Source organism: Salvelinus namaycush, chromosome 31, assembly GCF_016432855.1.
Source record: "Salvelinus namaycush isolate Seneca chromosome 31, SaNama_1.0, whole genome shotgun sequence".
Classification (NCBI taxonomy): Eukaryota; Metazoa; Chordata; class Actinopteri; order Salmoniformes; family Salmonidae; genus Salvelinus; species Salvelinus namaycush.
Window position 1 is genome coordinate 23,663,664 of NC_052337.1, and position 13,410 is coordinate 23,677,073.

The window sequence follows — 13,410 nt, forward strand, 5'->3', positions numbered from 1 at the left end:
CCACTCCTGACTCAGGGAGGTAGTGATGAAAAATAACAATACAGGACTCTTTAGAGGCCCTGTAATTGCAATGGGTACGCTTGAAATCCTTTAATGAGGATCCATTGGTGGGCAAATTTGATGCCAGCAGCTGCGGTAATTCCATATCCAATAGTGCATCTTAAAGTTGCTACAGTTAAAAAGCTGTTGGATCTCGGGTATAAGCTGACGGTCTGCCGCGAGTTGAGCTACGGCCTTTCTCAGCTGCAATACGCTTAACTGGGTGTCCCTTGGGGTCTTAAAAAGTGTTCAAAGCAGACCGTGGCCTGAATACCGCAGCTAGGAATAATGGAGAAAGACTCTGGTTCTATTTTGTTATTGTTTTCTTCTGAACTGGGCCAGTGGTTAAGAGGGACTGCCGGGGGCATACATATTGTGCCGCTTGACGTGAAATTCTTGGACTGGTGCAAGAATGTTTTCATTAATCAAGAATGAAAGTCGGCGGTTTAAAGACTATCATATACCGTTGTAGTTCTGACCATAAGCGATGCCAGCTAGCGATCCGGCGGCTTTATTCCCATGACCCGCCAGATTGACCCGCCAGAAACCAGATTCTGGGTTCCAGGGGGGAGTATTGTTGCAATGCTGAAACTTACAGGAATTGACAGAAGGGAACCAGCAGGAGTGGAGCCTCCGGCTTAATTTGACTCAGGAAACCTCGCCCGGACATAAAAAGATTTGACAGCTCTTTCTCGATTCTGTGGGTGGTGGTGCATGACCACTCTTAGTTGGTGGAGTGATTTGTTTTGTTAATTCCAATAACGGACATGACAACTAATAAACTTTAAACTAGTTATGCGGCCAGAGCGGTCGGCGTCCAACTTCTTTGGGGGACAAGTAGCGTTCAGCCACACGAGATTGAGCAATAACAGGTCTGTGATGCCTGGGGCTGCACGCGCGCCACACTGAGCCGATTGGCGTGTCTACCCTTCGCCGAGAGGCATGGGTAACCCGCTAAAGCCTACTTGTGATAGGGTTTGGGAATTGCGAATTTTTTTTGCTCAAAAACAAAATTCTGCTCTGCACTAGGTAGTTGTAGGGGGCTCATGCCCCCTGTCTTTCTCTTGGTGCGGGATTCTGGGCCAGGATGGGGCTTTCGCCCAAGCTCGGTTTCCCGCATCTCCCCATGTCGCCTGGGTTATGCCTGACCGGCTCTCCCCCTTTCCCCTTTCCGCACGGCCTGTGGGTAGGTGTGTCGGCCAAGTCTGAGGGGGATTGGGGGTCGCCGGTGAACATGTTCTTCCCGCCTCGGTCTCCCATAGCCTATAGAATATTCACATACTGTATTTAGACAAGTTGGAGTTGGCCAACTCACATTATATACACTGCTCAAAAAAATAAAGGGAACACTAAAATAACACATCCTAGATCTGAATGAATGAAATATTCTTATTAAATACTTTTTTCTTTACATAGTTGAATGTGCTGACAACAAAATCACACAAAAATTATCAATGGAAATCAAATTTATCAACCCATGGAGGTCTGGATTTGGAGTCACACTCAAAATTAAAGTGGAAAACCACACTACAGGCTGATCCAACTTTGATGTAATGTCCTTAAAACAAGTCAAAATGAGGCTCAGTAGTGTGTGTGGCCTCCACGTGCCTGTATGACCTCCCTACAACGCCTGGGCATGCTCCTGATGAGGTGGCGGATGGTCTCCTGAGGGATCTCCTCCCAGACCTGGACTAAAGCATCCGCCAACTCCTGGACAGTCTGTGGTGCAACGTGGTGTTGGTGGATGGAGCGAGACATGATGTCCCAGGTGTGCTCAATTGGATTCAGGTCTGGGGAACGGGCGGGCCAGTCCATAGCATCAATACCTTCCTCTTGCAGGAACTGCTGAGACACTCCAGCCACATGAGGTCTAGCATTGTCTTGCATTAGGAGGAACCCAGGGCCAACCGCACCAGCATATGGTCTCACAAGGTGTCTGATGCTCTCATCTCGGTACCTAATGGCAGTCAGGCTACCTCTGGTGAGCACATGGAGGGCTGTGCGGCCCCCCAAAAAATGCCACCCCACACCATGACTGACCCACCACCAAACCGGTCATGCTGGAGGATGTTGCAGGCAGCAGAACGTTCTCCACGGCGTCTCCAGACTCTGTCACGTCTGTCACGTGCTCAGTGTGAACCTGCTTTCATCTGTGAAGAGCACAGGGCGCCAGTGGCGAATTTGCCAATCTTGGTGTTCTCTGGCAAATGCCAAACGTCCTGCACGGTGTTGGGCTGTAAGCACAACCCCCACCTGTGGACGTCGGGCCCTCATACCACCCTCATGGAGTCTGTTTCTGACCGTTTGAGCAGACACATGCACATTTGTGGTCTGCTGGAGGTCATTTTGCAGTGCTCTGGCAGTGCTCCTCCTTGCACAAAGGCGGAGGTAGCGGTCCTGCTGCTGGGTTGTTGCCCTCTTACGGCCTCCTCCACGTCTCCTGATGTACTGGCCTGTCTCCTGGTAGCGCCTCCATGCTCTGGACACTACGCTGACAGACACAGCAAACCTTCTTGCCACAGCTCGCATTGATGTGCCATCCTGGATGAGCTACACTACCTGAGCCACTTGTGTGGGTTGTAGACTCCGTATCATGCTACCACTAGAGTGAAAGCACCGCCAGCATTCAAAAGTGACCAAAACATCAGCCAGGAAGCATAGGAACTGAAAAGTGGTCTGTGGTCACCACCTGCAGAACCACTCCTTTATTGGGGGTGTCTTGCTAATTGCCTATAATTTCCACCTGTTGTCTATTCCATTTGCACAACAGCATGTGAAATTTATTGTCAGTGTTGCTTCCTTAGTGGACAGTTTGATTTCACAGAAGTGTGATTGACTTGGAGTTACATTGAGTTTTTTAAGTGTTCCCTTTATTTTTTTGAGCAGTGTAGTTAGTGCCTTTGTAACAGTGTTTTGAGATGTCAATAAAAAACACATAACATAGAAAGTTTATTTGATTTATTATTAGTAACTAATCATTATTTAAACTTCAAGACATGCCACCAGAGGTCTCTTCACAGTCCCTAAGTCCAAAACAGAGGCTGGGAAATGTACTAAATGACTACATGAAACTCTCTTCCACATCGGGTAACTTCAAGCTAGTAGGAAAATCTATTTAAAAAAAACACATAAAACAACACCTCACGTTGCAACACGGACTGTGAAGAGACACACACACTCACACATTTTAATATTGTACATTTTATATTGTAAATGGGTATATTGTAATGTGTTGCTTTGTTCCTGTTTGGACCCCAGGAAGAGTAGCGGCTGCCTTGGCAACAGCTAATGGCAATCCTAATAAAATACTAAATACTAGTAATCTACTGTAGTCTGAATGTTCTTTGAAAATAACAAGGTTTTCCAGTTCCTACGTTTCTGTTCTTATAAAACTTTGGAGCCATGACAACCATGATTCTGAGCTTTTGTCCTTTTCCTTCAATTTCTCTCAGCCACAAATCTCAATAGAATCTGTTCCGAGTTAGATTAGTCATTACACTGTGTGCTTATTGCACTGTCGTCTAGCAGCACTAAGGCTTCATCCCGTCTCTGACAGAGACATATTCATAGGCTGCATTCCAAATCTACTACTAGCCACTTGCCATAGATCTCAAATTGTTGGATTGGATTATTCAATATGTGTATAATTGCACCTAGTCTTTATTGGAGGGTAAGATGGAGATATTGCTTCTACCAAGCTTTTCAGATCCACAGTTGAAGTCGGAAGTTTACATACACTTAGGTTGAAGTCATTAAAACTTGTTTTTCAACCACTCCACAAATTTCTTGTTAACTTCTTATGGCTGCAATCCCGTTAACGGGATGATATGACAACAGCCAGTGAAAGTGCAGGGCGCCAAATTCAAACAACAGAAATCTCATAATTAAAATTCCTCAAACATACATGTATCTTATACCATTTTAAAGGTAATCTTGTTGTTAATCCCACCAAAGTGTCCGATTTCAAATAGGCTTTTCAGCGAAAGCACCACAAACGATTATGTTAGGTCACCACCAACTCAGAGAGAAATTCAGCCATTTTTTCAGCCAAAGAGAGGAGTCACAAAAAGCACAAATAGAGGGAAAATGAATCACTAACCTTTGATCTTCATCAGATGACACTCATAGGACTTCATGTTACACAATACATATGTCTTGTTCGATTAAGTTCATATTTATATCCAAAAACCTCAGTTTACATTGGCGCCATGTTCAGAAATGCCTCCAAAATATCCGGAGAAATTGCAGAGAGCCACGTCAAATAACAGATACTCATCATAAACTTTGATGAAAGATACATGTTTTACATAGAATTAAAGATACACTTGTTCTTATTGCAACCGCTGTGTCAGATTTCAAAAAGCTTTACGGCAAAACACAATATTCAATAATCTGAAAACAGCGTTCAGCCACAAAAGCAAGCCATACAGTTACCCGCCAAAATGGGCAGTCAACAAAACTCATAAAAAGCATTATAAATCTTCACTTACCTTTGCTGATCTTCGTCGGAATGCACTCCCAGGACTCACACTTCCACAAGAAATGTTTGTTTTGTTCGGTAATGTCCATTTATGTCCAAATAGCTATTTTTGTAGCGTGTTTGGTAAACAAATCCAACGTCAGGAAGCGTGTTCACTAAAAGCTGACGAAATGTCCAAAAGTTCCGTAACAGTCAGTAGAAACATGTCAAACGATGTATTGAATCAATCTTTAGAATGTTTTTAACAACGTTCCAACCGGAGAATTACATTGACTTCAGAAGTGCGATGGAACAGAGCTCCCTCTCATGTGAATGCGCATGGTCAAAGAATGGTCAGGTCATGGCAGACCTGACTAATTCCCCTCTCTACTCCCTTCACAGTAGAGGCATCAGACAAGGTTCTACAGACTGTTGACATCTAGTGGAAGCCGTAGGAAGTGCAAACTCATCCATATCTCGCTGTGATTTCAATAGGATCTTGGTTGAAAATCGACCAGCCTCAGAATTTCCACTTCCTGTTTGGATTTTTTCTCAGGTTTTTGCCTGCCATATGAGTTCTGTTATACTCACAGACATAATTCAAACAGTTTTAGAAACTTCAGAGTGTTTTCTATCCAATACTACTAATAATATGCATATATTATCAACTATGACTGAGGATCAGGACGTTTACTCTGGGCACCTCTGTGCACCTTTCATCCAAGCTACTCAATACTGCCCCTGCAGCCATAAGAAGTTTTAACAAACTATAGTTTTGGCAAGTCGGTTAGGACATCTACTTTGTGCATGACACAAGTAATATTTCAGACAATTGTTTACAGACAGATTATTTCACTTATAATTCACTGTCACAATTCCAGTGGGTCAGAAGTTTACAAACACTAAGTTGACTGTGCATTTTAACAGCTTCCAGTAAAGGATGTCATGGGTTTAGAAGCTTCTGATAGGCTAATTGACATCATTTGAGTCAATTGGAGGTGTACCTATGGATGTATTTCAAGGCCTACCTTCAAACCCAGTGCCTCTTCGTTTGACATCATGGGAAAATCAAAAGAAATCAGCCAAAACCTCATAAAAAATATTATAGACCTTCACAAGTCTAGTCCATCCTTGGGAGCAATTTCCAAACGGCTGAAGGTACCACGTTCATCTGTGCAAACAATAGTACGCATGTATAAACACAATGGGACCATGCAGCCGTCATACCAATCAGGAAGGAGACTGGTTCGGTCTCCTAGAGATGAACGTACTTTGGTGCGAAAAGTTCCAGATCAATCCCAGAACAACAGCAAAGGACCTTGTGAAGATGCTGGAGGAAATGGGTTCAAAAGTATCTATATCCCACAGTAAGAGTCCTATATCGACATAACCTGATAGGCCGCTCAGCAAGGAAGAAGCCACTGCTCCAAAACCGCCATAAAAAGCCAGACTACGTTTTGCAACTGCACATGGGACAAAGATCGTACTTTTTGGAGAAATGTCCTCTGGTCTGATGAAACAAAAATAGAACTGTTTGGCCTTAATGATAATCGTTATGTTTGGAGGAAAAAGGGGAGGCTTGCATGCCGAAGAACACCATCCCAACCGTGAAGGACGGGGGTGGCAGCATCATGTTGTGGGGTGCTTTGCTGCAGGAGGGACAGGTGCACTTCACAAAATAGATGGCATCATGAGGTAGGAAAATTATGTGGATATATTGAAGCAACATCTCAAGACATCAGTCAGGAAGTTAAAGCTTGGTCGCAAATGAGTCTTCCAAATGGGCAATGACCCCAAGCATACTTCCAAAGTTGTGTCAAAATGGCTTAAGGACAACAAAGTCAAGGTATTGGAGTGGCCATCACAAAGCCCTGACCTCAATCCTGTAGAACATTTGTGGGCAGAACTGAAAAAGCGTTTGCGGGCAAGGAGGCCTACAAACATGACTCGGTTACACCAGCTCAGTCAGGAGGAATGGGCCAAAATTCACCAACTTATTGTGGGAAGCTTGTGGAAGGCTACCCAAAACGTTTGACCCAAGTTAAACAATTTAAAGGCAATGCTATGAAATAGTAATTGAGTGTATGTAAACTTCTGACCCACTGGGAATGTGATGAAATAAATAAAAGCTGAAATAAATCATTCTCTCTACTATTATTCTGACATTTCACATTCTTAAAATAAAGTGGTGATCCTAAATGACCTAAGACGGAATTTCTACTAGGATTAAATGTCAGGAATTGTGAAGCTCTGAGTTTAAATGTATTTGGCTTAGGTGTATGTAAACTTCCGACTTCAACTGTATGTAAAGTTTTAGGTGCTAAGGGCCGATTTGGAACTCCATTATATGTTGAGAATGCTTGAGCATTAACATTTTCTAGTGTTCAGAGGAGAAGTGAACAATGTGAATGCCTGATGCACACCTAATGCAGTCTTTTCACATGAAAGTGCCTCCTCACTGAGAGAACATTAAGATCAGAGCACCAAGGGCTCTGCAATGTCACCTGTAGCAGCTGCCTCGCCAGGGACCTGACAGAATGCCAGTTTGTGTGCATGTGCGCATCTACACCTGTGAAACACACACACCCTGCTTCTACAACTCTATCTCTGCCTCTATGAAACTACATAGTCCTCTAGCCATGATGTGACACACTGCCTCATACTTTCTAGCAAAGCCTCAGCTCCTATCCTAAAACACTGCAAGGGACAAGATCTAGTCATGGCTACAGTACAATGTATGAAATGTGCCTCAATGTCAGCTTAATGTGATGTGAATCGACATGGCTATCTGCTGAGCACGAGGTTACACAATCACAGACAGTCTCATTGCGGTCCGACCTTGCAGTGAATGTTTTTAAGAATGAGGTATTTTCAGACTGTGCCCTTTGGGAAAGGCACATAGTCTATATATTGCAGTGTGATGTGGGTATTGAAGTCTGTAGTGAAATATATACTGAACAAATATATAAACTCAACATGTAAAGTGTTCCATTTTTTCATGAGCTGAAATAAAATTTCCCAAACATTTTCCATACGCACATAAAGTTTCTCAAATTTTGTGCACAAATTTGTTTACATCCCTGTTAGTGAGTGGGCCTATACCCTCCCAGGCCCACCTGTGGCTGTGGCGCTGCACAGTCATGTGAAATCTATAGATTAGGACCTAATGAATTCATTTTAATTGACTGATTTCCTTTTGAACTGTAACTCAGTAAAATCTTTGTAGTTGTTGCTGTTTTTTTTCTTCAGTATATGTTCAATTCATGTTCTCTGAAGATTGAAACATTGTACATTCCCAAGTGCATTTTCCACTGAGATTGAGTGATGGAGCAATTGTTCCTTCAAACCTTTTCCTGTGTAAATGACTGAACTCCCCTGTTGTGATTCAAAATATCCCACCCTTATGAGTCACAATAAAAACATGAATTAATTACTAATGTGAGTAATATCAAAGTCATCAGATGTTGCGATTTACAAAATACACAATAGGCATCCCAATTCTTCCGCTCGGTAGCAGTAGGCTAAAGTGCTTTGTCAGAATGGATTGAGGCTAGTGTTACGTCTTTGCTACCTAAGCCTGGCTAAATAAGAGGATCTGCTTTGTCAGCACTTAGCGTGACGTTAGATAGCTACTGTACCCGGCACCGGTCTGTCCTTCATTTCCTCCTGAGGCTGTCACCCAAGCAAGATGCTCTTTAAGGGACACTTTTTATGGATATGATTTAATAATATATATATTTTTCACTTCTCTTATTGATGTCTCTGAAGGGATTTTAATGTTTTCCAAACTGCTATAGAAGTAAAATGTTTTATTAGTACCACTGTTACACCTGGACTAAGGAGTTGGAAGCTTCCATGTGTTTTAATGGAGAATATGAACATTGTTGGAACTGAGGAGAGCATAGTTTGAATACCTAGAGTGAATGGGATGCAGGATTCTGGCAACCATAAGTGGTACAGATTGTGGAAACGTTGCAGAGGACGGTATGCCAGGCCAAAGAAAATTACTAACAGTTGTTTATGAAATGTTTGTAGGCATATATTTACTGTCATGCTATTGAAGAGCGATTTTTGTCGCCTGCCGACTCAAACTGAATTTTTCTGCTGCTCTATCATTGGCTACATACTTCAGTCTGAGACAGCCATCATTGTAGTTTTTTGTGGTGATGTTAAAATGAGGGGTGTTGTACAAAAGTCTTGTGCGATTGGATCATCTCTAACCAATCAGAGTATCCAAGCCAATGACGAATTTTCGAAATGCTGCTTTACCGACACGTATTCTGGCTCTGGCCTAACCTGTCGGTTTCTGGGACTACTCAGACAGTCTAGAATGGATTTCCATTCTCGAAAATTGTTGGGGTGGTACTCAGATCCAGACTCATTGAGGAGAAGAAACTAACATTGTCCGTGGCGTAGCGTTTGGCCGGAGTTTGGGTAGTTTGGGTAGCCAGGCAACGATTTTTGCTGTTCAATGTTTATTTGGTGAGCAATGTGCATATTAGTCAAAGTCCAGTTTGATTTGTCTAATGATTCAGGAAGTGGCTACAATAGTTGTTTTCATTGAGAACACCCACTGCTGACTTTTTTCATTGAGTAAGCAGAACAATCCATCTTTTAAAACTATTGTTAACTAGACCTATTACACTTTTTTGTCTTCAATGAATATGCAAATAGAATCAGCACTTGCCTCTTTCTACATGAGTCCCTGTTAACTGAATTTGCTCTCTACCACCAGTGCAGTATTTTTAGCTTCCTCCGGGTGTAGAATCAGGTCTTGAGTGCTGTGTTTAATAATCCACAGAAAAGGCCCATCCTCGGGCTAACCAGAGGTGCTAATGAGGACTATTATCATTAATCAGTTACAGTACTCATGTTGCTGAGACGGCCTGGTCGTTGAGTGCTGGGGGATTTATATGATGTTTAATGGATCCTGCTGGCTGTGGCAGGATTGGCCTATAGGAAAGATCTGGTGGGTCACATTGGCCTATAGGAGAGATCTGGTGGGTCACATTGGCCTATAGGAGAAATCTGGTGGATGATATAGAAGATCTGGTGGTACCTTCCGTGGCGGATTGGCCTATAGAATAGATCTGGTGGGTCACATTGGCCTATAGAATAGATCTGGTGGGTCACTTTGGCCTATAGAATAGATCTGGGCCTCTAGAATCGTATTATGTGGAATTGCAAAGCTCCAGGTAGACGTTCCCTACAGGTGTAGGGTCACCTTATTATGCTCCAGTACTAGCCTTCCCCTGGGGAAGAATGGCATCTAGGGCAACTTCATCGTACTCCAAGTGCTAACCTATATGAATGCAAGAATGTGAGAAAAAGGTTGAAAAGAGTTTCCATGTCTTTGCACTGGAAGTCATTTTTGTGGATGTGAGTGATGTATAAGTGAACTATGTGCAGTGGAATGTGTAGTGCATGTTAAGTAGCTATGATTACATCTGGCATGTTTACTTAGATAATAAAGCACTGTGAGTGACTGGCTGGCTGACTGGCTGGCTGACTGGCTGGCTGACTGGCTGGCTGACTGGCTGGCTGACTGGCTGGCTTTGTCTCGCTCTCCCTGTTTAGCTGTCTAACCTCTTACTGTCTGTTTTCATAGCTGCAGGACGAGCAACAGAAAAAGCCTGATAGGAAGTGGTCAGTCTTCAGTGCTTGCGCGACCTCACTCCCCCCTCTCATCACATACAGGTAAGGTGTGTGTGTGTGTGTGTGTGTGTGTGTGTGTGTGTGTGTGTGTGTGTGTGCGTGCGCGCGTGCGTGCCCATTATCTTTGTACAGGCATCTGTTTTGATGTGTGTGAAGTGCCCCAATGAGTGACAGACATAATTAATGTTGTTGTGCTTGCTCGCATGCTAAGTGGCTTTGGTTGGCCAGAGTGTTCTATCCCTGAATGAAGGCCATTGTCTGTGGGTAAATGAAGAAGTCTGGAAAAACCATGTGTCTGAAGTGCAGTCTCTTTGTGGTTCATTAGCCACCCACAAGATCATCCTCGGTCTCTCTCTGTGAACCTTTGCCACAACAACACACAAGTGTCTCAAATGTTAGCAACCTGTCTTCAACAGCAAAAATACCTTTTCATTGTCAACGTTTAGTGCTACTGCCTTTCTAAAGGCCAGTCTCTGATGCCATGGTTTAAAAGGGTGAGTGTGCTGTGCTATCGGAGCGAGGACATTGGAGCCAGCTGTGATTGTGATTGTAATGGATTCTGAAGTGGCGGGCCTCAGGAAGGAAATGCACAGGAGCGCAAAGAGGGGAGGGTGGACTTCATTTATTCCAGCTTGGGCGTTTTATTTCCTGACAGGCCAATCACTGATAATGGCCCTCCATTTGCGCAGTCAGACTTTCTAACCTTGCTAGAGAACTCGGTCCTTAAAATGAACTATGTAAGAAATAGTGACGGTAATAACAATGTTGAACTTTGGGAGAACTTTACTGGCTGGCACAGACGTATTGCAGGTGCATGTACATTCGGTAAGAGCATTGTTTCCAGTTCTCATGTTAGGAGTACAGTAGGTGTTAGGCTGCAACAATGTACAGTAACTGTCGCAGTTGTTTTGGCATTTGGTTGATAGCCAAGCTGGAGAGTGTCAACATTACCCACTGTAATTTTACATTTTGTTCACTGTTCTTCTTCATGAAAATAGCTTTTTTTCCTATTAAGAATGTTGGATAATTAGTGATTGTTTTTCACATATGATTTCTAAATGGCATTTAATTTAGATTTAAATCTGCTCGGTATACTCTATTACGACTGCTGCTGTTTATCAAAGCAATCCCAGCGTCTTTTCTCTAAACACATAAGATTCCTCAGTATTATCCTATGTCTACATAGCTATTAAAATTGGACTAAATACGATTCATGTCGAAGAATGGACTTGACCTATTTTGGGTAACAGACATATACAACAAAATGTGGACCCAGAGGATATCACTTGAAAGTATTAATTAAAATGCTGGTTTCCAAAGTGGTCCTCGATGGTAAAAACAATTAAACATAATGATTAAAAGGCAAGACGAAATTACAAACAACCATAAATACATTCATTCATATTGACATCCTAAAAAGTAGCACTGTTTACTGCACTTCTCCCTAACCTTAAAAATCAACCATATTCATTTCACACTAAAACAATCTATTAATTGCACATCATACTGATCCTTCAAATAAATACACCTGACCAGCAGTAGGGCACACGGGGCAGTGTAGTGGTTTCTCTTACTTAGACAACCTTGTCCAAATGAAAACATTTGCCTGCTTTTTAAAGCTATTTTTACTTTTTCTTTGCTTGATCTCCAAGGGAAGGCTATTCCATAGTCCAGTTATTCCCTAACTGGGGCACACGCGCAATGCCGTTTTGGTACCCCTAAATAAAAATGTGATCCACATTATAATTATTATTTTTTTTTTTCCCAACAGTCCATTTATATTTTCCAACGGGGCAATACATTTGGGTGAGGTTTTTTTCTCGCCTGAGGAGACTCGTTTCACTGCCAAAATGTTTATTTAAATGTTTAAAATGTTCAGCAAAATAACAACACAATGTCAAATACAGGTAGCCTAGTCAAATAATTAACATCCAATCACATTAACTGTTACTCTCTCAGAAGGAATTCCACTAACGGTCCGTAAGTAGCCAAATGTGTAGCTGCTGCTCATTCCGTTTGCTCGAAAATGTATAATTGGTTAAAAAAAAGTAAGACACATACCAGCTCTATTGGTAGTACTGCTACTACCAGCAGTACTACACCTGCACCTGTCGACGACGCAAGTTGTTCTGCTGCCACGAGCACATCCAATGCTAGCATCAGTAATTCTACATTTGTTGTTAGCCCAGCTGGCATGGACACTGACAGTTGTGAATCTGATGCAGCCAAATATGATGAACTACATTGATTTGGGGTTCACTTTTATTTGGAGTAGTGCCTTTCCTCAGCCACGGTGTGTTATATGTGCAAAAGTACTATCTCACAACTCGATGAGACCTTCACTAGTACATTTAGAATCAAAACATGCGAATTTGAAAAATAAGCCACGGGAGGTTTTTGAGGGAGAATTAAGGCTTTCAAAGTAGTAAGACGTGTATAAAAGCAACAGATACCATTAATAAGAAGGGTCTAGCAGCGTCTTATATGGTGAGCTACCAAGTGGCTAGGACAGGCAAGCCCCATACTATTTTGGAGGACTTAATTCTTCCTGCTGCCGCGGATATGGCTGGGACAATGCTGGGTGCAAAGGCCAATAAAACTATACAGACAATGTCTTCTTCACACTGTTTCACAATGCATCAGTGACATGGCAGGAGATGTTTTGAAACAATTACTGCTTTGCATACAAGCCAGTGAATTATATGCGTTACAGCTGGATGAGTCAACAGACGTGGCGGGCCTGGCACATGTTACGTTTATAGGGGGTCAATTAAAGAATACATCCTCTTCTGCAAACCACTGGAAACCAGGACAAGAGGACAGGATATTTTTTAAAGTACTGGACAGCTTTGTGACATCCATGGTGGTCAAGATGTGTTGGTATCTGTACTGATGGCGCAAAAGCCATGACAGGGAGACATAGTGAAGTGATAACGTGCGTGCAAGCAGTTGCTCCCGACGCCACTTTATTTTATTTATTTTTATTTCACCTTTATTTAACCAGGTAGGCAAGTTGAGAACAAGTTCTCATTTACAATTGCGACCTGGCCAAGATAAAGCAAAGCAGTTCGACACATACAACAACAGAGTTACACATGGAGTAAAACAAACATACAGTCATAATACAGTAGAAAAATAAGTCTATATACAATGTGAGCAAATGAGGTGAGATAAGGGAGGTAAAGGCAAAAAAAAGGCCATGGTGGCGAAGTAAATACAATATAGCAAGTAAAACACTGGAATGGTAGATTTGCAGT

General features: G+C 42.5%; 1 protein-coding gene across 1 annotated transcript in view; it reads left to right on the forward strand.

Moving 5' to 3' along the window:
- mast4 (microtubule associated serine/threonine kinase family member 4) overlaps positions 1 to 13,410 on the forward strand; it is a 182,125-nt gene that overhangs the window by 122,078 nt on the left and 46,637 nt on the right. Inside the window, exon 5 of the mRNA XM_038971316.1 lies at positions 10,107 to 10,195. Within this exon, the coding sequence (XP_038827244.1) occupies positions 10,107 to 10,195 (89 nt within the window). The remainder of the gene's footprint in view (positions 1 to 10,106; positions 10,196 to 13,410) is intronic.